The sequence below is a fragment of the Simochromis diagramma genome, unplaced genomic scaffold (genome assembly GCF_900408965.1).
Source record: "Simochromis diagramma unplaced genomic scaffold, fSimDia1.1 OVJJ01000487.1, whole genome shotgun sequence".
Taxonomy (NCBI): Eukaryota; Metazoa; Chordata; class Actinopteri; order Cichliformes; family Cichlidae; genus Simochromis; species Simochromis diagramma.
The window spans coordinates 1,200,579-1,226,677 of NW_024387305.1; the positions used below are offsets into that span (position 1 = coordinate 1,200,579).

Here is a 26,099-nt window from a genome sequence, read left to right on the forward strand (position 1 = left end):
GATTGTGTACATCTATATGTATATTGATTGTGTGAATCTTTATGTACACACTCAAGTTGAACTTGAGTATAAGTTCTTAGAAAACAACTTGATTGTTTACATAGATATGAATGCATTACTCCTGTCTTCCAGGATGGCAAAGAAAATGTGGTGAAAGAGGTTTACCCAGGAGACAGTGTGCATAGCCTCCTGAGCATTCTGGATGTCATCACAGTAGGTCACACCTATTTCTTACCGCACATAAAGGCTTTGTGCCACACCTACTTATACAGACCCAGCCAGTTCTCATAACAGTCATTTACACAGCGCTAAATAAGATAACATGACTGTGTGTCATTGTGTTGGCCCACACCTACATACTACAGCACATTCACCTGCTGACTCAGTTAACCGTTTCTCACTGGATGACACAACACTCTAAAGTAATTATTTGGTTTAAACCCAGCATTCATTTCTTTTCTTTCTTTTTTTTTTTTTTTCATCCATTTCTAAATTTCATTTCATTTCACTTATTTATTTATTTCACACTTGGTACAACAGTTTCCACAGTTAGTTCTTTCAGACAAACCAACCACACTTTCTATCAGTAAAGCACTGCAACCATGTGTGAAAAGGAGCAGGAAGAAGAAAATGTTTTTATTAAACCCTGCCCCCTATCTACAATCCAACTTATATTGCAAGTGGGCACCAAAAAGCAAGGAACAAACTAACATTTATCTCCGGTCCTAACGCAAACCAAACAGATCAGAATATACTACTCCACATAGTAACAAGGAGAAAAGATAAGTAAATAAAATAAAATGATGCAAAAAATAATGGATCCTTTTTCAGTTAACTCCAATTTCGTTCACGTTCTTCATATTGAGTTATCGTTTTAGACATGTAACACTTTTTAAAACAATGTAAATTTATACAATTCTTTAAATTATAATGAAGAGAGTTCCACAGTTGTGTACCCCTAACCGTTGGACTCATTAATCTTTGTGTAGTTCTAGCTAACTGATGCTTAAAATAAAATTTCCTTCTGCTGTCTTCTCCCCCCGAACACATTAAAAATAATCTTTGTAACTTAAAAGGCAAAATATTATTTTTAGCCTTAAACATAATTAATAGTGTCCGTAGTTTCACTAAATCTCCTAATTTTAATAATTTCGATTTTATAAATAATTTATTTGAATGTTCTCTAACGTTATGAATCATTCGTATCACTTTCTTCTGTAATAAGTTTAGAGGTTTTATAGTATTCTCATATGTATTTCCCCCAAACTTCCACACAGTAACTAAAGTATGAGAAAAACAATGAAAAATATAAAATGCGCATTGTTTTGTAGTCTAATAACTCTCTTACATTTCCCAAAATATAAATGTTTTTAACCATCTTCTTTCTAATATACTCAATATGTGATTTCCACGTCAAATTTTCATCTACTATTACACCCAAAAAGCGAAATTCAGTAACTCTTTCAATCAATTCTCCATCAATGGACATAATGACTTCTTCCTCCTTTACACGATTGCCAAATATCATGAATTTCGTTTTTGTCAGATTCAAAGATAATTTATTTACATCAAACCATTTTTTCAATCTTAACATCTCATAAATCATAATTTCAACCAAATCTTTCACATTCTCTCCTGAGCAATAAAAATTTGTGTCATCTGCAAATAAAATAAAATTTTACCTTTTTGATACGTCACAGATATCATTAATATATAAATAAAAAAGTTTAGGTCCCAAAATAGAACCTTGAGGAACACCACATACAATCTTCAATCTTTCAGAGGTATTGCCGAGATAATGTACATATTGCGACCTATTTTCTAAATAACTCCTTAACCAATTCAATCTGTGTTGATTGAAATTAAGTAATGTTTTGGGGTCATTCCATATAAAAACAAATAAACTGCTAATTAGAAACATCCCACCTGTAGAGCTTCTGTAAGTACAGATAGACTGAGAAAATGTAAAGTATTCTTTTGGATATTTGTGTGCAGGGCCACCAGAAGCCTTATAGAACAGTGTCAGCACGGGCTGCAGAGGTTTCCACTGTTCTCCGTTTGCCTGTAGAAGCCTTCCTGTCTATATTTGAGAAATATCCCGAGAGTCTAGTGCGAGTAGTACAGGTGAGTTGTATAATGATTATTATTCCTCAGTGTTTGTGGGGGTTTTTGTAGATGTGCTTAAAATTAGAGTCGTATTTATGGATTCGTTTTCCACACACTGTATTTCTGGCTCGACGTCTGTAAACTAATTGTTTTCCTTTCATGCTTGAAATGACTAGCTTTCTGTTGTGCCATTTCAGATTATCATGGTTCGTCTCCAAAGAGTAACAGTGCTAGCCCTGCACAACTATCTGGGGCTGACCAATGAGCTCTTCAGTCATGTGAGTTCACCTTATCAAGGCACCAGTTTGAAAGAAAGTCTTAAACTGATTAATTGCCTTAAAAAACCCCCAATTATATTCATCAAAGAGTTCAGAATGGTGTTAGTCCTGAGATCAAATGTAAGCCAATATAAATATTTAAGACGAGGAGTAATGTGTGTTTGCCCATTCAAATGCTTTTAAATAGTCCACAGAATTCCTGTAATATGATAGTTATCACTCAACCAGTAAAGTTACCGGTAACATAGATTCACAAGTGCTGTAACCCTTGTGACCTGGACCTCATAGTCCTCATACACATCCTGCTGTTATCATGATTTCAGTGCCTAAATACTAATATCATGCTGTACTTTCCACCTTGTGAACACACACTGAAATTAATCATCTACCTCACTCTCATCCATACATTACTTGTTTTTACAGGAAATGCATCCCTCACGTCTGCCACCGCAGTCACCCCACCCTACTCGCACCAGTCCTGTACGCCATGGCAAACGCTTTGGCAGCCTGACGGTACCTGAGGAGCACCGAGAAGCAGCCGTTAAAGGTGAAACTCCAGGTAGGGTGTCAGATTACAGATGCACACAGATACAGATTAAGTAACTCACAGTGTTAGAGAAGCTGAATCTTAGTTGAGGTGTACAGAGTTGCTTTAAAGCTTCATATGCAGGGTTTGTATGGGTGGCTGAAATCCTTGAAAATTCCTAAATTTTAATATTGTCTTTTCAAGGTACGAAAAGTGCTTGAATTTCAGATGTGGTGCTTAAACGTGCTTGAAACTGTATTTCATTCACCACAAATAACTATCTGACCGAATAGTTTTCTTATCAGATAGAGAAATAAAATGAGTCTCAAAGTAAAATTTCCCTGCCTGGGCTGCCTCGCACCTCTGCATGTCAGTCTGTTTCAATGTGTGACCCCGCCCCTACATTTTACCTCTTACTGAGGTGATGCAAAGTGAAACATAAATTGGGGTTTTTTTTTGGCTATGTGCTAGAAAAGCTTGAAAAAGGACCTTGAAAGTGCTTAAAAGTGCTTGGATTTGACCCCGAAAAATGCGTATGAACCCTGCATATGTCTTCTCCGGTGCTATTTTTGCTTTGGGGTGACTTAGAAATGCTTTAAATTGTATTTATTTTTCACAACAGGAGAACAAGGGAAGGATGGAACAGTGCCAACTCTTAGCAGGACAATCTCAATGCCTGTAGACATTGCTGGTGAGGGATCTTTCTCTTGTACTGACAGATTATATTGTCTTACTGTTCTTTAGTTTTGCTGAAAGTCAGACACTTACTTCCAGTGCAGTGTGATATTTTAAACATGTTTTAATGTAGAATGATTACTGAGAAGCCAGCAGAGAATGGGTAGCCAAAGTGTTACACTGATACCACAAACCGTTCAGCTCATCCATCTACAATATGCTATGCACACCTAATGTATACTGCTCATATTAAAAAGTTTGCTTATTGCCCACTTTAACATATATGACCAGTTGTTAATGTTACTGTTTTAGAAACACTTGTATTTGTAAGAAATGTATTTTAACAGTGCAGGTAAATAAGCAGGCAAAACCTTTAAAAAAATGACAATATATTTTGCCTTTTGCTTGCGCCATCACATTTTCGTTTGTTCTTTTTAAACATAGATCAACCTAAGAATAATTAAACCACTTAAATGTTGACCTTTTAAACAGGTGTACAGAAAAGTCTAAGATCAGACTTTGACATGGCGTATGAAAGAGGACGGATTTCTGTCTCGGCAGAGGAAAGCAACACTCCACCCACTTATACTCGGGTCAGTACACTGCAGACTCTCAGGACAAAAATGAGAAAAGATATAAACCCTCCTTATATGTATACATTACATTGGTTAATTACTTAAAGAAAACAGAAGTATTTTAGAATGGAGAATAGTATAGGCCACAGTTTATGAATAACAAAGAAGTAATTTAGTATATGATTCATAAGCCAAAAATATTTAAAGATAAGCTAAATATAAGATATTTGAGAAAGTGTGGAAAAAGAGTAGTGCTGTATCTCTGATAACGTTTTTTAGAATTAGAATTCCTGATTTAACAGCAGGAACACCTATTATAAATTGGCAAAGTATGCATATTACATTATGATTATTCTATTACATTATTACAGTCCATATCACAGGAACAGCGTGAGAGGAAGGTGACAGTAGATGAAGTTCCTTCAGGAATCTATCTGTATCCAGAGGAAGAGCCAGTTGTGGACAACATTTTTACACCCGTGTCAAATCGATCCAGTGCCGCTCTCTTTGAGGAAGGTCAGAAGGAGGTCCTAAAGCTTATGAGGATTGAGGTTCGTTTTACTTTTTTTGATTGTTCAAGGATAGTATTTTGCTGTTGTTCTATGCCGGTTTAAACTCCTACAGGCTGTGATCATAATACGACGAACAATTTGTTTTGACAAATAATGCAAGCAAATAGGTTTCCTTATGATTGACTGTTGCTTTAGAAAAAGAAAAAGTTACTGAGTCTGTGGTGACAAAAAATAAACACAAGAGTTCAGTGGTGCTTTAGGGGGTTGTGTAATTCACTTGATGCAATCTGTGCCTCTGTGCAGGTGTTGCTACATTTAAACTTTTAAAATAAATTTGTGTAACTAGATCAAAGTGTGAGTGAAGAAATAAATCATTGCCTGCAGCACGATCTTCCTCCGAGGCTCAACAAAGTGGAGTAAAAGCATTTCATCCACTGTCTTTTTCCACTTAGCTTTATCGTTTGTCACTGCTCAATAAATTTTTGATTTTTGCTTTGCTTTCTGCCTTTTGTTATGCAGGACCCATCTCTGTTAAACAGCAGAGTGACTCTGCACCATGCAAAAGCAGGAGCTGTGTTAGCAAGACAGGGAGACCAGGTATTTCACACATTCTGAAACCCTATGACCTTTTGAAAACTTACAAATTACTCTTTTAATTGTATTAATAAAGCAGAAATAGATTAGATGTAGTAAAGAAAGAAAGTACATTACTGCAGCAGTAAAAGTTATTTTTGTCTTTGTATTTCTTTTTTCCTCCTTCCTATTTTCACTTCAAAAGGACGTGAGTTTGCACTTTGTCCTGTCTGGTTGTCTGCACGTCTACCAGCGGATGATCGGCAAGCAGGAGGATGTCTGTCTGTTTGTCACCCATCCGGGAGAGATGGTGGGCCAGCTTGCTGTACTCACTGGAGAACCCCTTATATTTACCATCAAGGCTGTACGAGACTGTACTTATTTGAAGATCTCAAAGTCTGAATTCTATGAGTGAGTCTTACGGCTTTAGTGCGGATAAACTTTTAAGTGCAAGAGATGCAAATAACTTTAGGTCACTTTCACTTATATTTAAGGTTATTATAAATTACATTTTAAAAAATAAATTAACCTCCTAAGACCTGAACTCTTTCATGGCATGCATTTTTAATTTCTCTTTGCTATTTGGCTTTTTAGTGTTTGATAGAAAACTATTAAGTCACAATTGAGTAATAATGTGCAAAACTCTTTATTTGGTGTCTGAACACAGCAGCAAAACACAAAAGCAAAATGAGAAACAACAATTGTGCCTCTTTGAGCAATATGGCCCGTTTGAAAGCCATTTGAAAGAGCAAAATTTAGTATTGTGGTCTAGACAACCCAAAATGTGATGTGCCCATATGCAGATGCCAGGTCCCAGGAGGTTAATTTAAAAACTACATTTTTGTAAACCATCTGAAACAAATAAAAACTAATTAAAATACAATAAAAATATGGGAGAAATACCCTTAGTTTTAGCATCTGTTAATTTTATAAAATTTGTTATCACAACTTGCCGATGAGGCACTGATGGACATGTTAATTGAGAATTTGAGTGCGATTCACCTGCTTTCAAAAACGCCTGCGTTTTTTCTTCTTCTTTTTCTTTTTTTATTATTATAATACATGTGCTGATTTTCCTAAATTTTGCCTCTACCATTTGCGCTCCATACAATAATAATTAAAAACACTAAAACAACTGAAACTAATAAACACTAAACTAAAACTAAACATTTTCAAACAGTAAGAACTGAAATGAGCAAACCCACTCTGGAAGCTAACTGAAGCTAAATTGAGTTAAAAACAAAAACAAACATGCATACACATTTACACAAAGCTTGTATCACCTGAATAAATAAGAAAAAGCCAGCTTGTGAAATTCATACATACAGCCAGAGAATATGAAAGCTTAAAATATAAAAAAGTAAACTTTTAGTATTCTTTTCTAAAGTAATCTCCCAGTTTTGAGTTATCTCTCTCTACTTTTGACCATATTCCAGTGTGAATTATTCAGTATTTGTTCTCGCTCTTTCTGTTATATGCTTCCCCCTGCAGGATCATGAGGGAGCAGCCCAGCGTGGTGCTGAGTGCAGCCCACACGGTTGCAATCCGGATGTCTCCTTTTGTCAGGCAGATGGACTTTGCCATTGATTGGATGGCTGTAGAAGCTGGCAGAGCCCTCTACAGGTACTCTGCTCTCGTCTTTACTTAGACAAAGAAATGAAAACAATCTTTGCATCTATGTGAAAACAATACTTGGTCATCCTGTTACATTTCTTATTATTCAGTCATAATTATAACGGTAAATGTAAAATATGCTTTTTTTCTCTGTAATCTACGCATCAACAGACAGGATGACAAGTCAGACTGCACCTACATTGTTCTGAATGGACGTCTGCGTTCAGTCATCCGTAAGGCGAACGGCAAGAAAGAACTGGTGGGGGAATACGGTAGAGGAGAACTCATTGGAGTGGTGAGAACAAGGCATTTTTGTCTCATCCTACCCATGTGTGAATAGATACTAGTTAGTAAAATAAGCTCAAAACTATTAAATTAAAAACAGCTGTGGTCCTGCGCTAGGATTGGGACTAGAGCAGTGTGCTGCATTTTTCCACATCTGGAAAATTTCGATTAGATTTCTTCTCATTTCTTTTTTTTTTTTTTTTAAGTTTTAAGTGAGGGACTAATCCAATCTAACTATGTATCAGGTGGAGGCGCTGACCAAACAGCCAAGAGCCACAACGGTCCATGCTGTGAGAGACACTGAGCTGGTTAAACTGCCCGAGGGAACCCTTAACAACATCAAGCGACGATATCCACAGGTCTGTGACTTTGTCCTTGAAGTACTATTAAGTGGCTTTTTATGTTATTAATGTACTATAATAACATAGTTTCTTTTCAATTTTCTCTACTGTTGTGTTTAGGTGGTGACAAGGTTGATCCACTTGTTGGGTCAGAAGATTCTGGGAAATCTGCAGCAGGGTCGTGGGCCATTCTCTGGTAAGTCCAGTAAATTGAGCAGAAGAAAAAAAACAAAAAAAGATCAGGTGACCAGATTTAATGAAATGAGCATGCGCTAATGAGCAAGGTTGAGAACTAATGCAGAACCACATGAGACCATTATTCACTTTATTCAAAAATTAAATGGTATTCTCAATATTGCAGATGTTGCCGAGACACACACACATATACTACTGTTATTATTGCACGTCATCACTGGGACATGTGGCTGCACATACAGATTTAGTTTGTCATGCTAGTTTGATTAGTGTTGCTAAAGTTAGCAGTGTTATATTCTTTTCAGGGTAACGCCCCCCACGCCTGTGCAGGATGGCGTTATGCATTACTCTGGTCATGTAGTTGAATGCTAATTTATCTTGACATAGTCTAGTTCATTTTGTCGATTCAAGTATTGACTAGTGAGGGCAGTAACACACACATGCGTGCTTCCTCACCAGCCAGCTGTGCTTTTACAGCCTTCAGTTTCTCATTCACTCCATTTGTTCACTGTTTCAATCTTTTAGGTTCAGCCCTCAGTCTTCCCAGCATGACAACAAGTGCTGATGTCACCAACCCAGCAAGCAACCTCTCCACTGTCGCAGTGCTGCCTGTTTGTGATGAAGTGCCAATCAATGCATTCAACCTAGAGCTCAGCCATGCACTTAGTGCCATTGGTAAATCCACACATTTCAATTTTGTTCGTAAAAATCCTTTTTTTTAGTGGGATTGCTTGACTTCTGTGTAGCTGTGTCTTTAAATTAAAGCAGGTCGACAAACAAACGCACAAGTTCTTTACTTTTTTGTGATATACAATTTGTTTGACTCTTGTAGGACCTACATTACTTTTAACCAGTGACATAATTAGAGAACGTCTGGGTGCTTCGGCTTTGGACAGGTCAGTCTGATAATCAAAGAATCTTGTATCACAAACCCTTTTTTCTTGTTGCTTGGGCTTTACTTGAAGCTATGCATTTAGTGTGTGTGTTATTTTTTCCTTACTTGTTTAGATGTTACTGAGTTTTGTATTTTTGTAGAGACAGGCATTGCAAATAAGTGCTATAAATGCTGTAGGTGTGGTTCGTGTTGCATACCTATAATGTATTAAAATGTAAACAAATTACTTCTGCTACTTTTCATACCTCCAAGTCGTTGTCTGTGTCTCTGCTTTTCTTCTCTATCCATCAGTATCCATGAGTATCGTCTCTCCGGCTGGCTGGCCCAGCAGGAGGACATCAATCGGATTGTCCTCTACCAGACAGACAACAGCATGACCCCATGGACACAGCGCTGCATCCGACAGGCTGACTGCATCCTCATTGTTGGTCTGGGGGACCAGGAACCTACACTAGGAGAAGTATGTGTGTGTGGAGCTGTGAAGAGAAGAAATCTAATGGCAACAGATAACTTTAACTGTCTCGTCTTCCTTCAGTTGGAACAGATGCTGGAAAACACAGCAGTGCGAGCTTTGAAACAGTTGGTCCTTTTGCACAGAGAAGATGGACCTGGACCTTCCAGGACAGTCGAGTGGCTCAACATGCGCAGCTGGTGCTCAGGGCATCTTCACCTCAAGTGTCCCCGGAGGGTCTTCTCCAGACGAGGTCCCAGCAAACTGGTACAGAGTCAATTTTTTTATAGGATTTTTAGATGCTTTCAGTTTATTTACATTTAGGGGTGGACAGAATGGCAGAGATATCAGTACCATAATTTCTAGAAGGTACAATATTCTAGGAGAATATAAAAGCCTTGTTTTGAATATTGAGTATGCTAGATTGATATTAACTACAGTCCACATGGGTTTGAGCCTCACATTTTAACAGTAAACAATACACAGTTCTCTGCTTTTTGCTAATTAGGGCACGTGCACACACATTACCCTTTCACATCTGCAGCTTTTCGCATTGTTAAATACTAGCCAGACCTCCTGACTCTCTTGAAGAGTAATTTCTTTTTCTGGCACTCCAGCCACAAGACACACCATTAGGATAGCTCTCACACTAAAACTTTTTGTAACTCGGTTACAGCTGCCAGTATGCACTTCATGTTGGAAACCTCATAGAAGGTTTAGTTGGTAAAGCACTCCCCTGTCACTTTGGGGAGGCCTCACTGTTTTTTTTGTTTTTTTTTGGGGGGGGGGTTGTTGTTTTTTGCATCATTTCATTCATTAAAATGTTGCTTGAGTGTTGTTGTTTTTTTTTTAAAGCAACCTCATCCAGCCCTATTTACTGTTCAACATAACAGCAATTGTAATATTTTGATAATATTGTTACACATAATAAAATGTAACCCCTGTATTTATTTTTGTGTGTTTTTCTTCCTGTGCTTGTGCAGAGGGAGGTGTATGAGAAGGTATTTGAGAAAACGGCAGACAGACATAGTGACTTCTCTCGGCTGGCCCGAGTCCTCACTGGAAACAGCATTGCTCTCGTGCTTGGAGGTGGCGGTGCTAGGTGAGCAAAGTCGATGAGACTTTCTGCACCAATAAAGTTCACAAACGTTCAGCAGTACTAAACTAATGTGCAGTTAATGTCTGTGTGGTAATGTATGGAAGGATTTCTAATGTGGAAACACTATGCTGTGCCTGTATACAGAGTAAAGCAGCATTAGGAAAATGTGTCTGTCTTTTAGTCTAAAAGCCATTTCAAATACTGATGTTGTAAATGTACTCGGCATCGTGCGTACTTGCTTGTTTTCAGACAAATTGTCTCCCTCTTACAGAGGCTGCTCTCATGTGGGTGTAATTAAAGCTATGGAGGAAGCAGGGATTCCTATTGACATAGTGGGTGGGACCTCAATTGGCTCTTTCATCGGTGCCCTTTATGCAGAAGAAAGGAGTGCTGTTAGAACAAAACAGAGAGCAAGAGAGTGGTCTAAGGTAGAGCACACACATCTAGGACTATCAACGCAATCATTTTTTTGGTCATATCTGATGACAATTTAGTTTTTCATAAAAATCTGACAAACATCTACTAATTCCCTGCAATTCTTTGTTTAACAGGCAATGAATTCGGTGTTTAAAACAGTTCTGGATCTTACCTATCCCATCACCTCCATGTTCTCTGGCTCTGCCTTTAACACCAGCATCTATAAAGTGTTTCAGGACAAGCAAATAGAGGTGGGACTGTGGTACAAAATGTTTTTCCCTATTGCAACAACCTTGCCATAAGACAAGAGGGTTTTGTTTTTTTTCTATCATTAACTTTGAAATAAAATGTTTTCCCAGGACCTGTGGCTGCCGTACTTCAACGTCACCACTGACATCACGGCCTCAGCTATGCGTGTTCATCAGGATGGTAAGTGAGCGCTGTTCTAACCGCAGGGGTCGTTACCCCTGTAGCATTTTATTAGCTTAAAATTTAGTCGAGATTACTACAGTACGTTTGTATTTCACATTATGTTTACATGGAGTACATTTACTAAGATTTAAGAATAGTTCACATTCATGCATACATGTAAGTGGAAATGAACAGTTGCTTCTTTTTAAATTTAACCCAACTTAATCCATTTTTACTGCCCTGAATGACAGAACACTAATGTGTGAAATTGGTTTCATATGTAATTAAATGGTTGCAGCAGTCAGTCAGAAATAATATGGTACAGTGATCAAAGCTCTTATCTAAGTGAATATACTGGCATGTTGTTCTACTCAGTCAAGTGTCACGAGTTACTAAAGGGATTATAATGTCTCGTATTCTCTAGATGGCAAGTCTGTAAATGTTGTCCGTTTAGGCTTAAGCTGATGCCACAAACAAGCATTTAGCTGGCTAATGCATTATGAGAGTGGCAGGATTGCATGTTCTCAGAAGTCTCAGATGTAAGGTTGGAGGTGGATGTACACCAAACTAAACTGAACTGGTGTGTTTGCAATCTCCACATAGACAAATACTAATATGGTGGATATATGTGTAGGTGGCAAACTGTATATTTGAATAAGGGGGGGAGGCTATGATGCTTCTCTGTACCTTCTCTCATATATAGGGCCATAATTTCCAGTAATGAGGTCAGTACATGTAAAAGTCATCCCTGTGAGCCACTTCTTCTTTTGAACTGTAAATTATGCAAAACTACTAGAATAGCATCCAAGGCGTGCATCTGAAAATGGGCAAAACAGAGGCCTGCTTTTACTGTGTCCACTACCCGTGGGAGGATACTTAAAGTTATTCTGAAAGCAGGTTTAAGTTCCTCATATCAAAAATATATGAGACAGGGAGAAATACTAGATTGGATAATTAAAAATGTTTGAATATGTGATTACAGTGCAGTTATCAAAGGAACATGTAGCCTTTCGTTTGCAAACCCATTTATTTGTTCCTACAAAAAACATGCCAGTTTCAACCTTGTTTGGAGTATGCCTCCATTAAAGTGTTAGAAAGAGATTTTGCTAAGTATGTACAAAAGAAAGGACGTATGTTTTGATGCTTGTCTGTGTATTTGCTGAGATGTGTGTTCTTTTTGACTTGCTTAAAAATGCACCATCACTAACAATAGCCAAAATGAATCTCTGCAATCTAAAACGACTGTTTGTGGAAAAAACAACCCTCAAATCCAGTTTACCATTTTCTGGGTAATGCTCGTTTCTAATATTCAGTCTTGTACATTAAATGAAGTTATTGTAGTCTTTGATGTAAAATCAGTGTTTTGAATTATTAACTGGCTGATTGCTGGATTTGAGGAGTTCATAAGCTTTCAGGTCTCAGTCCTGCAGCTAAGCACGCTGAATGCTTATGTTTGCATCTTGGCATGTGGATGAACTAACTGCTAGAGCTACGCCTTCTTACTTGGTTTCATTGTTGCCATCTTTTGCCTCTTACCATGTGCCTACTTAAATTTCATTCTTTCTTTCTTCCTCTCTCTTCTATATCTGGATTTTCCTTTCTTACTATTGCCATGTGCTAATATAAAAAACAAACAAACCTGTAGCTTTTTCATTGTTTAGTGTCAATCCAATTTATGTTTAAAACTCCCCGAATTCACTTCATATATAACTTTATGTCGGGTCTTTCTGAGCATGGAGAGACATTACAGATATGCTCATTTATAGTTTACAACAAAGACAAAATAACCTGTGTAGTCACTCACCTCAGAATACTGAATCTTCTCCCATGTCAACATGTAGGATCCAGAACACTTTAACTTACCATTTACCGCATAGCCTTTTAGTGGTTTCCATCCCATGTTGCATCCATCACTCCTTCATCTCCATTCTGTGCTTTCTTTGGTTTTGGGTTTTTTTGGTTTGCTTTTGTCCAGCATTTCTAGCTTGGTGCTATTGTGAATATGTCACTCTGAGTCACTGAAAAGAAATAATAACTGTCATTTTGATGGTTGTTGTAAGGCAGAGAGTTTGAATTACTTACTTTGGTTTTTATCTAGTGAGGAACACAGCCAAGGCACAAATTTAAGAATGATATGAAGCTAAATAGAAATTGCAAATCTTTTACAGAAAAATTACCTAGGATTTTTTTCCCTTTTTATATTTTTTAGAAGCTTTAGTTGGAGGCCTAAGACTCTCTCTCTGTCTCTCTTTCCTTGTTTCTGTCTGTTCATCTCATGTCTCTTACAGTTATCCCTTGTCTTCTTGTCTTTATCGCACCTTGCTGGATGAACCAGTCATCTAACAGTGCTAATACTATTTCTCTGACATGCTTAATGAACACATCAGATAGCATCACTGTTCTTTATTTTCTTTTTCAAATTTGTTCTCTGATTCTTTGTTCTTTCTCCTTCATTTTCTTTCATTTACATCACCACTGGCTTTTAATATTTATCCTAAAAATAAACTGTTCATGTCAGATCATATTCTGTTCCTTGAATTAAATTTTACTTCACAAATATTTTGATATCCTGTTAGTATTCTGAACAAAGCTCTGAGGTAACCTCTTTTCCCTCAAATAGTTACATTTAAAAGGTTATAGAGTACTCCTGCAGTTTAGCTCTCTATATAAAAGTTGGATCATATTAGAATTTGCAATATTTTCTTAAAATCACAGGCATATAAAAGTAATTTTGATGAGATTATACTCCCATTTCTCTTTTTAGCTACTTGCTGCTACTTACAGTTTCCTCACTATCTTGCAGGCATTTCTTTCTCCATGTTCCTCGCTCTCTCTCTCTCTCTCTCTCTCTCTTTATTCTTCTCCTTTCTTTCTTTTACTCTCCTTCATATTTCTTTTACCCCATCTGTGATGTGGAGTCTGGCCCATATTTGATGTGTTGCTCCTTCTCCATCTCCATTTCCTGACAGGTTGTGTCTGGCGCTATGTTAGAGCCAGCGCCTCCTACACCCCCTATTTACCTCCCCTGTGCGACCCCAAGGATGGCCACTTGCTTGTGGATGGTTGCTATGTTAACAATGTCCCAGGTCAGATTTTAAACACCCGCTCACCAAAACCTCCCCCCTCCCGCCTCCATCCCCAAATCGACAATCAACCACCCAGCTACCCTCCTCTTCTTTCGTCTCCCTCCCAAGTTCTCAATGTAACTAACCCCACCTTGACTTGGTGGATATTGGGAGCCCATGGTTTGGAAGGAAAGACTACATCCTACATATATCTTAAAGCCCAGATTGCATCATACCGTCTCTCCCATTGACTTTGTTATTCACACAGAGAACACGTTTTATCCATTTAGCTTAGTGTCACCTAAAAAAAAAAAAATCACGAAACCCACTGAACTCCACTGTGTTTATTCAATCTCAGGATTTCTCCATGCATGTTTGGATATCTGTCGGTCATAGAGAGCTGCATGATCATCAGGCTTCATCTGAACACATCTATTTGCTGAAACTCACACTTCTCCTATGACATTAAGGTTGAGGCATGTCTTCATGCACCACTGCACTTGGCTTTTTTTCTTTCTTCTTTGTCATTTTCAATTGAAGTCAACCTCAATTAATTTAGATGTTGGCAGATTTATCAGCTCGAGATCAAGCACAGAGAACAGACAGTATTCAGTGTTGAACTGACGAGATGGTGAACGGCTGCAATCTACATGAGATGTTGACATCACATGTAAATCACTGTGTGTTCCAATTCACCTAAATGTGTATGTCAAATGGACTGAAATGCAATTTGATTCCCTGCTTCTATTTTATTTCAGTCATCTCTGCCTACAGGAGCATGTTCAATCCCTCCTATCCAGCTGTTGTCCTCTCCCCTGGCTTTGCTTGCTTTTTTATGCATGCCAGTATGTTAGTTAAAGCCATCCCATCTATATATCTTTCATAAATATATATTGATGACAAATATCATTATTATTATTATTAGAAAATATGTGTTCTGGATCTTGCTGTTGCACATTGCACCTCCTATACACAGTCAACGAAGCCCTTAAAATGACAAACAATCAACAGGGATGAAAATCTGCAAGTGGTGTTTTTTCTGAAGTCACATTTCAGTAATGTAATTCTGTTCGAGCATTCACATATTCTCTATGCATAGTAGCACCCCTCACTTTTCTCTGTGGTGCTCCTTATCCTTCCAACCCATGCAGCACTTTGTCTGCTCCTGCCCTCTGCTGACACTGAGCTGTACTGCAGGACAGAGTAGGCTGGTTGCTTCCCTGTAATATTCACTCTGAAAAATCTCCAAGCATTGTCACATCAACATCTACTACTGCTCCGTCCCTACACACAGTTGGCAATAGGAGTAAAATTGGATTCTACTGCTTTGGTTTATTCACTAACGTTGCAATAGGTCTGTAGATTTTGAGGAACTTATAAAGGAGGATCATATGCAGTGAAGCACTGTTTTTGGGACATAGTTTGGAGATGAAACAACCTTGATTCTCTGTGATGGTTGCCATTTACTTTTTTACCTTTTGCACAAGCCACACAGGATCTATGTGCAAGGTAATGAGGTTTGCAGTGGTTTACAGCAGAGTTTAAAGGTAGGCAGAACGACAGTCCTAGCCTTTGCAGGGATCGACTACCTTCTTTTGTCCGACCTCGCTCTGGTGTTTGGATTGCGGTCTGTGTCGACACTAATCTGAAACGTATAGCAAACATTATTGAGATGTTATCCCCCCCTTCCTCCTCCCTCCTTCCCTCCTTGGTGTGCCAGGCTCACTGTGGCGCTATGTACGGGCGAGCATGACCCTCTCAGGGTACCTGCCGCCTCTCTGCGACCCCAAAGATGGCAACTTGCTAATGGATGGTGGCTACATCAACAACCTGCCAGGCAAGTATAGGTGGTAACCCCCTGCTCCCCACCTCACCCCACCCCGAACCAATCCAGTCCTTAATTTCTATCCAACTCCTGTCTCCCAGAGGAGGGGGAAGGTGGGATGGTGATGGGGGGATGCTTTGAATGGTGGTTTTTAGGTTAGTAATATTAAGAGGTTGTGTTTTTAAGTAAGTGGATGAATGCTTAATATTAATGGAGGAAAGTCCTGTGGTATTGCTGAGCTTTCCCCATCTGAATATTAAGCCGGTTCAAATTTATATAATGAGAAAATTCAAATCAGTGGACTGAAAAGCCCAGATTAAAACAAACTATACTTTAGATCAATCGCTGAAGTAACCTGGTTTGCCAGATGGGGGAAGAAATGCAACATTTAAAGTTTATTTAAATTTTATATAAATACAAGGCTTTTTCTACAACTAGGAAATATTGCATTAAACAGTGGGGATGTATTTGTATGTGAAGCAGCCTGGTGTCAGATAGGGATAGAATTAAAAATGTTGCAGAGAAGTTTCTAGTAAATATACATTTGAAGAAATGGAAACAAATCCTCTTCTGACATCAAAACCGCCATGCATAAGACGCCAGTCTGCTTTGAGATTACATTCTGATTCTTCTCATGTTGAAACTGTTGTATGATTGGCAATAATATTTTTAACAGGCTTGCAGCAAAATCTTAATTGGTATTATAATCATACAAGTGTTCCACACATTTTCAAAATTAACTACTTCAGGCAAGTTTACATTAAAACAAACCCAAAAAAGCTGCCTGGCGAAGTTTCTGTTTAAGCTGTAAGAATAAAACGTAAGGTTTTTTTTGTCACGTGCTTTCAACAAGAGGAAAAATCAGTGGTGTGTGTTCAGACTCAGGGGAACAGCTTTTTTTGTCTGCAGACTAGTAAATGGATGATCATTGCTTAAAAGCAACTGCACAGAGCCAAAGGTACATATTCCTGAAATGTTTGTGCGATGATGATGACAATTGAGATGCATACTACTTGGAGTTTTCATTTTGATGTGGCGGTGAAAATTCCCCTGAGTCTGGGTTGATGTATTTATAATAAAAAAATATCCTCTGTACTGAAGAAACAGAACCATATTTCACAATGAGACTGGCCTATTGCAGTTTTCTGCTCTGCATTTAAATCATTTCTCATTGTGTCCCGGCTGATGCTTTGTGAAATATGGTGCTGCCTGGGCCCAAAAGATTGATCCAGTGGAAGGGAACTTTGTCAAATTAACATCCTGTGTTTGTTTGTTTCACTCTGCCTTCTGTGTAGCTGCTTTTAAAGTTGTTCTTGGGGTGCTGGATCAGTGTTTCAGGCTTGTGGGTTGTCTTCCACAGACTCAACACCACAAAAATGCCTACTATTGCAAAGCTCCTTTTAATAAGGGGATAAAAAAGGCCCTGCGCTATTTAGCCAGGAAATATGTATAGTTTACATATATACATCTCATTTAATTGGCTGTAAATTCTCTGAAGTGAGCTTACAACTTGTATGTCTTAAAAGTTTTGTGTTTTTGTGGTGTACGTCTGTTAGAACACTGAGCCTCTAAAAATGAAGGTTTCTGGAGGCAAACCTGAAACAAACTTATTAACACCGTATTTATTGTCTTATCATCTCTGCTGCCGGATTTTGTGACGCTATGGTCGTTCGTCTGCGTGATTGTGTGCTTGTGTGTGAAAAAACTGGTGTTAAACGTCTAACAGCGGACATTGCGAGGAACACGGGTGCCAGAACAGTCATTGCCATTGACGTGGGTAGTCAAGATGAGACTGACTTGTGTAACTATGGCGATTGCCTGTCGGGCTGGTGGTTGCTGTGGAAACGGATCAATCCCTGGGCAGAGAAAGTAAAGGTACTGGATGCAGGAGTTTTCCTGTCTTAGATTGGGCTAACATAAATGTCTTTTGTAACTGAGTAAGTGGAGTCCAACAATACTGGTTACAAATGTTTCTATTTGGCTCGAGCTAAAACTTTCTTAGAGGGTGCCAAAATTTTTCTATGAAAGATTTTTCTGGGAAAAAGCCTTTTATGGGTTGGCAGTATGAGGCAGTGGTACCTTTTGAGTCCATCTGATCAATGTGTAGCATATCCAATTCTGCTATGGAATCAGCAGATTCATCTTTATTTATTTATTGTGAAATCTGGTAGTGTGTTGTCTGAATAAAGATCTATGATACTCCCTTCTGTAGGTGCCGGACATGGCAGAGATCCAGTCACGGTTGGCCTATGTGTCGTGCGTGCGACAGTTAGAAGTGGTTAAGAAGAGTGCCTACTGTGAGTACATCAGACCACCCATTGACCGCTTCAAGACCATGGACTTTGGCAAGTTTGATGAGATCTATGTGAGTTACTTACCCAGTATGGGGTTTTTAATTGCACAAAAATACACTTTATTTGTGTGAACCTGAAATCAGGCTACTTCCAAAATGGGTGTAATCTCTTTGAAGGGTGAGAATCTGAAAAACAAGTACAGTTGTGTAAATCCCTAGTCTCATATTATGGATCAGCTTTAAAATTCGTGTGTCTATCATCTGATTGTTTGGGCAAAAAAGGGAGAAGTACTACTTTGTTTTCCAGTATAAAAAGAAATGTGGGCTTCTTTGAAAATGGAATCGACAGCTAATTTTTAAAATATTTTTTTAAGTAAAGCTACTAGCTTTAGATAGTATATTGCAATATAAGAAAAGCTATCACAGCTTTAATTAGTCAACTGTTGGTTTAACATCCCATAGTGCAAATATAAATGTTGATTATTACTCTAAATACACCACAGGATCCATCAGTGTTTCAGTCTGAATTTAAATCAGTTGCTCTGTTTCTAAACACTTACAGCTTTCATTTGAACTACTGTGTATTGCAGGATGTGGGCTTTCAGCACGGCAAGTTAGTGTTCACTGGCTGGGCTCGGGGTGACATCATCGAGAACATGCTGAAGGACCATCGTTCAGCCGACTACAATGACAGCAAGAGAACAGATGTGAGAAGGGCACATACGCACACTTAAACTATTAATCCTATCTTACATGGCTGCTGTAACTCGTGTCTTTAAAGGTGAACCTGCAAGTTCTATATGTAATACTAATAATAACATGTCGTCCATTAGTCCTACACGTGTCCAGGAGCTGACTTCACTGATCTTGCAGAGATTGTATCGAGGATAGAGCCAGTCCAAAGCTACCTTGCTGCAGAAGGTAAATAATTACTAATTCATTATTGTCTAGAAAGAGTTGCTCTTGATGTTTTGTTGGAATATATTTTCCTTCTGATGTAGAATAGTAAAGACAGAGCTTACAGCATTCTCCTTTGTGACAACGTACAATTCAATAAGTCTGATAAATAAGGAATTGTATCCTTGTCTCTTTTCTTGAATATAATAGGGGATGTTCCTGATATTTTATGAGTGCCACCTTAAATGGATGGGTCAGTCTCAATAAATTCTTTCTATAATATCTCCTCTAAATCTTTCTGATCAGCGGAGGAGTCGGACTGTCTGACAGAATATGAGGAAGATGGAATGGACACAGTAAGAGAGGAAGAAGGGGAGGAAGAGGAGGATGAAGCAGAGTACCCTGAAGACCACTCTCCTGGGGAGTGGGGACAGAATGGAGTTTTTCAGACGGTAACACTACAGTTTTAATTCTCTGAGCTCCAGCAACCATTCTTTGCTCCAATGAAACAATAATAACTCACCTCTTTAGATGAAAAGCTCTCCAGAAAATCTTCAGACCCTTAAAATGCTTCAATGTTTATTACACTCCACATTACAAATAATACAATGAAACATACAGTCACCATACGCTTTATTATGTCAAACATGCTAGTACCAAGGTTCTGTAAACCTTCCTAAGACATTTTATGTTTGATATCTTGTGTCCAAGATGAGATTTTGTCAGGCGAGAAACGGAGGATCTCTTGTCATTAGATTTAAGTTGCACCAAATGGTTAAAACACTGTCTTCTCTATAGGATGAGGAGAAATCTGTGAGGCAACGTCGGAAACTTGCCAGTGACTCCAACACCTCTGAAGTCTCAGACTGCTGACAGTCGGCCACGAGGGAGTAGGAGGATAAGACTAAGGGTCCATAAATTTTCAGTGTTAGATGTGGGCGTCACACTCAGCCCTTGCATCTACTAAAAACTCAAAGTTTTCTTTCTGGAGCATAGCCACTTATTGTCTAAACTGCTGAATCTTCTTTGCATCAAGTGACTTTCTCCTGATTATGCGGTTTAAGAACAGGCTTTGAAAATTTACCCCACCCAGAATCTGTCTCTTCAGACACGTCAACTTTACCGTAATTCCAACCATAACAAAAACTGAGACTCTAAACTTCCATTTCAGCAACTGGAATCACCTGCATGTTCCTTCTGTTTCTCTAAATCTTTATGTACATCTTTAATGTCAGCACACCTTCTCTGCCCGGTGTCATTGATGATTTGACATACATAGTCCTCAGTTCTGATGTGTGCTTGTTCAGATGAGTGTGTGTGGGTTACCTGTGTGTTGGAGTGACTGGTACTGATGTGTAAAGCTGTGAATTGTTGAAATGGTAACTGGGCAGTAAAAAGAAAAGTAGGGAGCATAGACAGAGCTGTAATTACTAATAATGTAATTATGTTAAGCTTATCCTAGATACCATGTAGAAAGTCAGTTAGGGAATGCTACAGGAAGAATGGCAAATTGTTATCACCAAAGTGGAGTGGTTGAATGAGCAGAAATATTTGTGAATTAATGCAGTGGACAGGTTTCAAAAATACATTATTGAGATAAAGCTGGGTGGATGGGGAGCAATATGGAATATGGAGTGTGCGGTGAAAGTTAGGGATGAATGTGAGTGGACGACATTTTGTCTGTGTGCTAAAAATCTGCCGTTCGAGTTGTTTTTTTTGAGATGATGCCAGATAAAGACGATGCCTTTTCTACCAGAGTTCAACACACTCAGAATGAGCATGACTGTGGAGCGATCATTTGACTGACACTAAACAACAAACAAGTTTGCGTCTGCCTATGCTTAGGCAAGGTCACACGCACAGTACTCAGGGTTCCTGCGTATGACTTGACATTTATGCCAATAGTGTCCTCTGGTGATAACAAGGTGTACGTGTGAGTGCATTGCAAATTTTCGAGTAATGATAATCTCCAAAACGAGCCAACATTATCTATAAAACTCTGAAAATATCAACAGATTGTATGTGGATAATACGCAGAAATCCCGAGTAATCCTAAACCTCTAAATCACAGAAGTTCACCTAATATAATATTTAATTCATATGGACCTCTTGTAGAAACTGTAACAAGATTATATTAAAATACACAAAATGTTCATATTAATATATGTATATGAAGTGAGAATTTGTAAGTTGATGCTTTGCTGCAAACCAAGGGAACTTACACTGAAAAAAAGGGGTTTGTTCTTGTAACATCAGTTCAGTTATTATGGACAGTTGCCAGACTTGTTTTTGTTTTCTTTTATTTATACATGTCAACTAATTCAATTTTAAACTCGGAGACAGGATCGTATGTTGTTTTAATGAACTTGGCTTGAGCTCTTTGCACTGAAATGTTTGAGTTTATTCCTTTTCTTTAAAGATGGTTGTTTTAATGATTGCCCTGAAACTTGAGATGCCAAGGGAATCTAAGGTATAAAAAAAGGTTAATATTTAATATGCATATTGAAAAATAAATATAATATGCATCCAATTATGTGTAACCTGTATTGTTTTTGTCTATCAAACTGTTTTTATGAGATTTACTTGTCTCACATCTGTCTACTAGCTGTGATTTTCAGCTTATTTTAAAAGGATACTGATTTTGGGCTACACCAGAAGTTTATTTGCAGCAAAAATGTTTGCTTGCTTCATCAGGTAGAGGAGCATTTCATGCGGAAAACTGGCAGATCTGTAGTATCCTATTGTTTTTTGTTTTTTCTTTAAAAGTTTTTTTTTTTTTAAGTGACTAAATAATAATAAAAAAGTTAATCAAACAAAAAAGGACGAATAAAAGTCCTTTTTCTATAGTTTGTAATGTGGAGCTTTTGTATTATACTTTTTTTTTTTTTAATAACTTTAAACAACCATATTTTTCCAACACATGCTGAAAGAATTACTTTAACTTAACGTTAAGTGACATGAACAAAGTCACAGGTCAAGATTAGTTGAAGGCAGTCTTGCTCGAGAACACATGCAGGTAAGTTTCTTCCCTGCAGTTCACTTTTTTTTTCGTTTTCTTGTTTTGTTAAAAATTTGATAAACTTGATATGTACGAGTCAAGAGTAGGGAGCGAGCAATAATAACAGCATGAAGCTACTGATGACAATCAGTGTTGTTTTTTGGCTTTTCTGTGTTGAGAACTAAGGAAAGTTAACAAACCTGTTGATAAGTCCATGAAGTTCTAAACTCATTGAATCTACTTAAAATACTACCAGTTATAGCTTCTTAGCTTAGTACAATCTAAGGATATTCACCACTTTGTACAAGTGCCATGGTACAAATAAAAACTAAATTCTGAAAATGTTCATAAATTTAAAAGTGTATTGTTGCAAAAATGTATCTAAACAGTCTAAAGACTGTTATCATTAAATATTTAGAAATATTTATATTTATTTACTTATACAATAACTTATTGCTATTCCAGTAGTTCTGGTGGATGCAATTTTGAGAAATCTTGTATCTAGCTGTAACTTTTAAATGATTTTAACCATGGATCAAATTTATGCATATTTTCTCGAATAATTTCTGAATTGTTTCCTTAATAAAAAAACAAAACAAAAAAGCAGCCAGTTTGCATCTAGAAAGTGCTATTAAAATAATAGCCATGTATTCCTAAGGACCCACTTAATTGTTATTGTTTTACTTCTATAATCTGTGGGGGAGATTAAATTAATTAGCTACTCAGCGTATTTTATATTCTTATCACTGGTTGTGTATGTCCCTTAACTGCAGTCATCAAATAAATGTAGGAAGTACAAGTACAGTATCTCCTTCTGTTGTAGTGGAGCAGAAGTAGAAAAACAAGTAAAGTAAAACTACCTCAAACTTGCTCACTTGTGCTTGAGTGATTTGTATTTGTTACCCCGGTAACTGTAGAGAGTAAAATTGGAACAAAGTGCTGAATCAACAACCAAACTGCCAGCGTGTTGATAAAATAAATACTTTGGTTTGCATTTAATATTAACCAAGTAAAACATTTGATCCACAGTGACCTCCTGTAAATTATGCCCCTTTTTATGTGCTGTAAACAACTATCAGTCCTAAGATAAAGATGGAGCACCTTCCAACTTTTTCTAATCACTATCAGTAGTCAGTGGCAGCTGTTTCCATTTGACCCATATTCTGAATGGTCATGTAGTGGGCGTTTATCTGTATGAAGGTTTCCCTTTTATTTAATATGTACACTCAGTAAATCTTTCTACAATTATACCATATATCAAAATAAACAATAAAAGTATTTAAAAAAAAAAAAACAACCCAGACAAGAGTAGCTTAAATTTAGATTTTGACCTGTCCTCTAATGTGTGACTGTTGTTGTGATTTGGCACTATATATATATATATATATATATATATATATATATGTGTGTGTATATGTGTGTGTATATATATATATATATATATATATATATATATATATATGTATATGTATATATGTGTATATTAGGGGTGCAACGATACACAAAATTCACGGTTCGGTTCGGTACTTTGGTGTCACGGTTCGATATTTTTTCGATACAAAAAAAATGTTCATGCCTTTTTAATTTGTCATTTATTAAAATTATAAATATATATTTTAACTCAAAAGTACAGTTTTTAAATTTAACCCTAACCCTTGTGCATGTTTTTTATTTTGACAGCGAATGCGCACCTGTGGACCACTTATGTGCAGCCCTGGTTATTTAGCTCATCATATTGCAGCCACAGAAATTCTTTTGTCCATGAAACCATAAAGCTGCACTTTCTTTTTGCCTTATAGTCTGATTTGTCATAACTTCTCCGTTTTGTGGTAAGCTTTTCTTTGGCTGTCACTTCTTCACCCTGACCTGTCTTATTTGGCTCAGCAGAACTGAAATGCTTTTACACGCTCACTCACATAAGCTCAGCGATTCTCTGCGCGATCAACCTCTCACATGTTTAAGCTTGCTGCGGGAGATTTCACTTGTCATGTTTGCATAGTAAGCTAACGATTAATAAGACGATGTCAGAGGAATTGGTGCACAAATTATCATCACTCACAGATCAGTGCTGTCGCTCTCTATACACAGTTCGCACGATTGCAAAGTGAAAGCAAAAAAACAAGCGCAAATTCAAACGCGACTTCAATATGTCACATATTGACAGTGGCTCACCGATGCCAATGACATAATTACCCAGCTACATTTCTGAAAGAATGCAAAAGCATTGACATATATTTTTCCTACAATAGCCCGACGGGCAGGGAAGAGATAGATTTTGGTAGCCCGACTGAAAAAATCGCTAGCTCCGGGACGTCGGGCTAGCGATATTGCAAGCCCTGTATCTGATTGAGGAATCACTCATCTTTGGAAAAGAGAGTTTATTACAGAGAAATGGCTCTTTCCAAAATAAAAGCTATACTATCCGCTTCTTCTGGGCTATATTCTCAGCAGCATAAGGAGAATCATGTGCTAACAGCTGTCTAAATGACTCGGCTAAAGTTAGTAGCATGCTTGTTGTTTTTGTCTTTGCACTAGGATGATGTCGGCGTAAATGTGCAGTCATATTCGTTGTGTTCCCACTAGTGCTTTCAGGTTAATCTCGTTGAAATGACCTTAACGCCACAACACGGCAAATCTCCGTTAACGAGCTACCGCCGATCGCTCCGTGCATGGGGCTACACGGCAAACACGTTAACGAGCTAACTGCGCTAACACACTAGTTCACACCAATGTAATTGAGCATTGCATGGCACATCCAACATACTGTTTTACTTTAGTCCATGACTCGCTTACCTTCACGGTCATACGTCACATGAAAACCAAAATAATTCCAAACGCCAGATCTGAATGTTGCAAGTAGAGCTTAACTTCTGTCTCGCTAGCTTGCCCTGCGCTCTTCCTTCTGACTATGCTGTCTGTGTTGAGCGCTCAGTGGATCTGCGCTCGACAGTGCAGCCTAGGCGGAGTAGTCGAACACAGATTCACTGAGCGCTCAACACAGACAGCATCGTCAGAAGGAAAATTGATAAAATAAATTACAAATGTTGTATTGTTCGATACATATGCGTACCGAACCGAAAGCACTGTATCGAACGGTTCAATATCGATACGAATATCGTTGCACCCCTAGTGTATATGTATACACATACATATATATATATATATATATATATATATATATATATATATATGTATGTATGTATATGTGTATGTATATATATATATATATATATATATATATATATATATATGTATATGTATATATATATATATATATATATATATATATATATATATATGTATGTGTATATCTCAACACATTTTTAAAAATTACTTTTAAGACTTTTTACAGATCTCACTGTTTGTGAACATAGTTTTTAAACTGATTCCCCAGACATCTTCCTCATTTATTTTTCAACAGGCATTTTAAGATCATTTAATCATGCTGTTATATTAATGCTACTTGTTATTTATATGAAATTTAGCGCTGACAGTAACGCATGCAATGTATTTAATAGCTTCTGCTTTTTCACCCATTTCTCTTGGTAAAGTATTTGATAATCCTTCTTTATTTACCACTATGCATTCTGCTAATTTGAGAGTCAATTGTGTAAAGACAGATTTATATATATGTTGAACATGCATATGCTGATATACTTCTTTTTCCCAAATCTCTTTCCACTGGAAATTGGCCTTGTGTGAACTGTAATGCCCTGATTAAAGGGGGTCATTTATCACACTCACTCACAGGTAAAAATAAATAAATAATAACAAGTAAAAAATATATTTATTGAAGTGTCATTGTGGATTTTGTTATGTAGGGAAGAATAATAAGAAGGTGACAGTTAGAATTTCTGAACATTAGAGGAATATCTGAAATAATGACATTATTAATCAGCTACAGTTGGGCCACTGAAAAGTGGTGGCGATCATATTTGTTTTTATACAAATACTCTGATAATCTGTATGCATTGACACGACACATAAAGTAAGCATTACTTTTTGTATTTTGGTTAATGTTGATGTATTAATCATTGTTGCCACTTGTGGTATTCAAAACCTAGAATG

At 37.5% G+C, this 26,099-nt stretch overlaps 1 protein-coding gene across 4 annotated transcripts in view; it reads left to right on the forward strand.

Annotated features, from left to right (window-relative positions):
* Positions 1-21,563, forward strand: part of pnpla6 (patatin-like phospholipase domain containing 6) — a 30,934-nt gene extending 9,371 nt beyond the window's left edge. The window contains exons 9-36 of one of the 4 annotated variants that reach the window (XM_040004539.1): positions 133-213; positions 1,996-2,124; positions 2,304-2,384; positions 2,808-2,943; positions 3,533-3,601; positions 4,078-4,178; positions 4,532-4,711; positions 5,192-5,269; positions 5,451-5,656; positions 6,737-6,868; positions 7,031-7,154; positions 7,390-7,503; positions 7,606-7,681; positions 8,206-8,355; positions 8,513-8,576; positions 8,867-9,035; positions 9,111-9,293; positions 10,010-10,128; positions 10,397-10,553; positions 10,677-10,793; positions 10,902-10,971; positions 13,923-14,039; positions 17,570-17,718; positions 18,056-18,208; positions 18,727-18,843; positions 18,970-19,057; positions 19,340-19,485; positions 19,832-21,563. In XM_040004539.1, coding sequence (XP_039860473.1) covers positions 133-213; positions 1,996-2,124; positions 2,304-2,384; positions 2,808-2,943; positions 3,533-3,601; positions 4,078-4,178; positions 4,532-4,711; positions 5,192-5,269; positions 5,451-5,656; positions 6,737-6,868; positions 7,031-7,154; positions 7,390-7,503; positions 7,606-7,681; positions 8,206-8,355; positions 8,513-8,576; positions 8,867-9,035; positions 9,111-9,293; positions 10,010-10,128; positions 10,397-10,553; positions 10,677-10,793; positions 10,902-10,971; positions 13,923-14,039; positions 17,570-17,718; positions 18,056-18,208; positions 18,727-18,843; positions 18,970-19,057; positions 19,340-19,485; positions 19,832-19,906 — 3,381 coding nt within the window. In that variant the 3' untranslated portion in view covers positions 19,907-21,563. Of the gene's footprint in view, positions 1-132; positions 214-1,995; positions 2,125-2,303; positions 2,385-2,807; positions 2,944-3,532; positions 3,602-4,077; positions 4,179-4,531; positions 4,712-5,191; positions 5,270-5,450; positions 5,657-6,736; positions 6,869-7,030; positions 7,155-7,389; positions 7,504-7,605; positions 7,682-8,205; positions 8,356-8,512; positions 8,577-8,866; positions 9,036-9,110; positions 9,294-10,009; positions 10,129-10,396; positions 10,554-10,676; positions 10,794-10,901; positions 10,972-13,922; positions 14,040-15,738; positions 15,856-17,569; positions 17,719-18,055; positions 18,209-18,726; positions 18,844-18,969; positions 19,058-19,339; positions 19,486-19,831 lie in introns of all 4 variants that reach the window. The other 3 variants (XM_040004538.1, XM_040004540.1, XM_040004541.1) reach the window with 3 other exon arrangements.
* Positions 21,564-26,099: the final 4,536 nt, after the last annotated feature.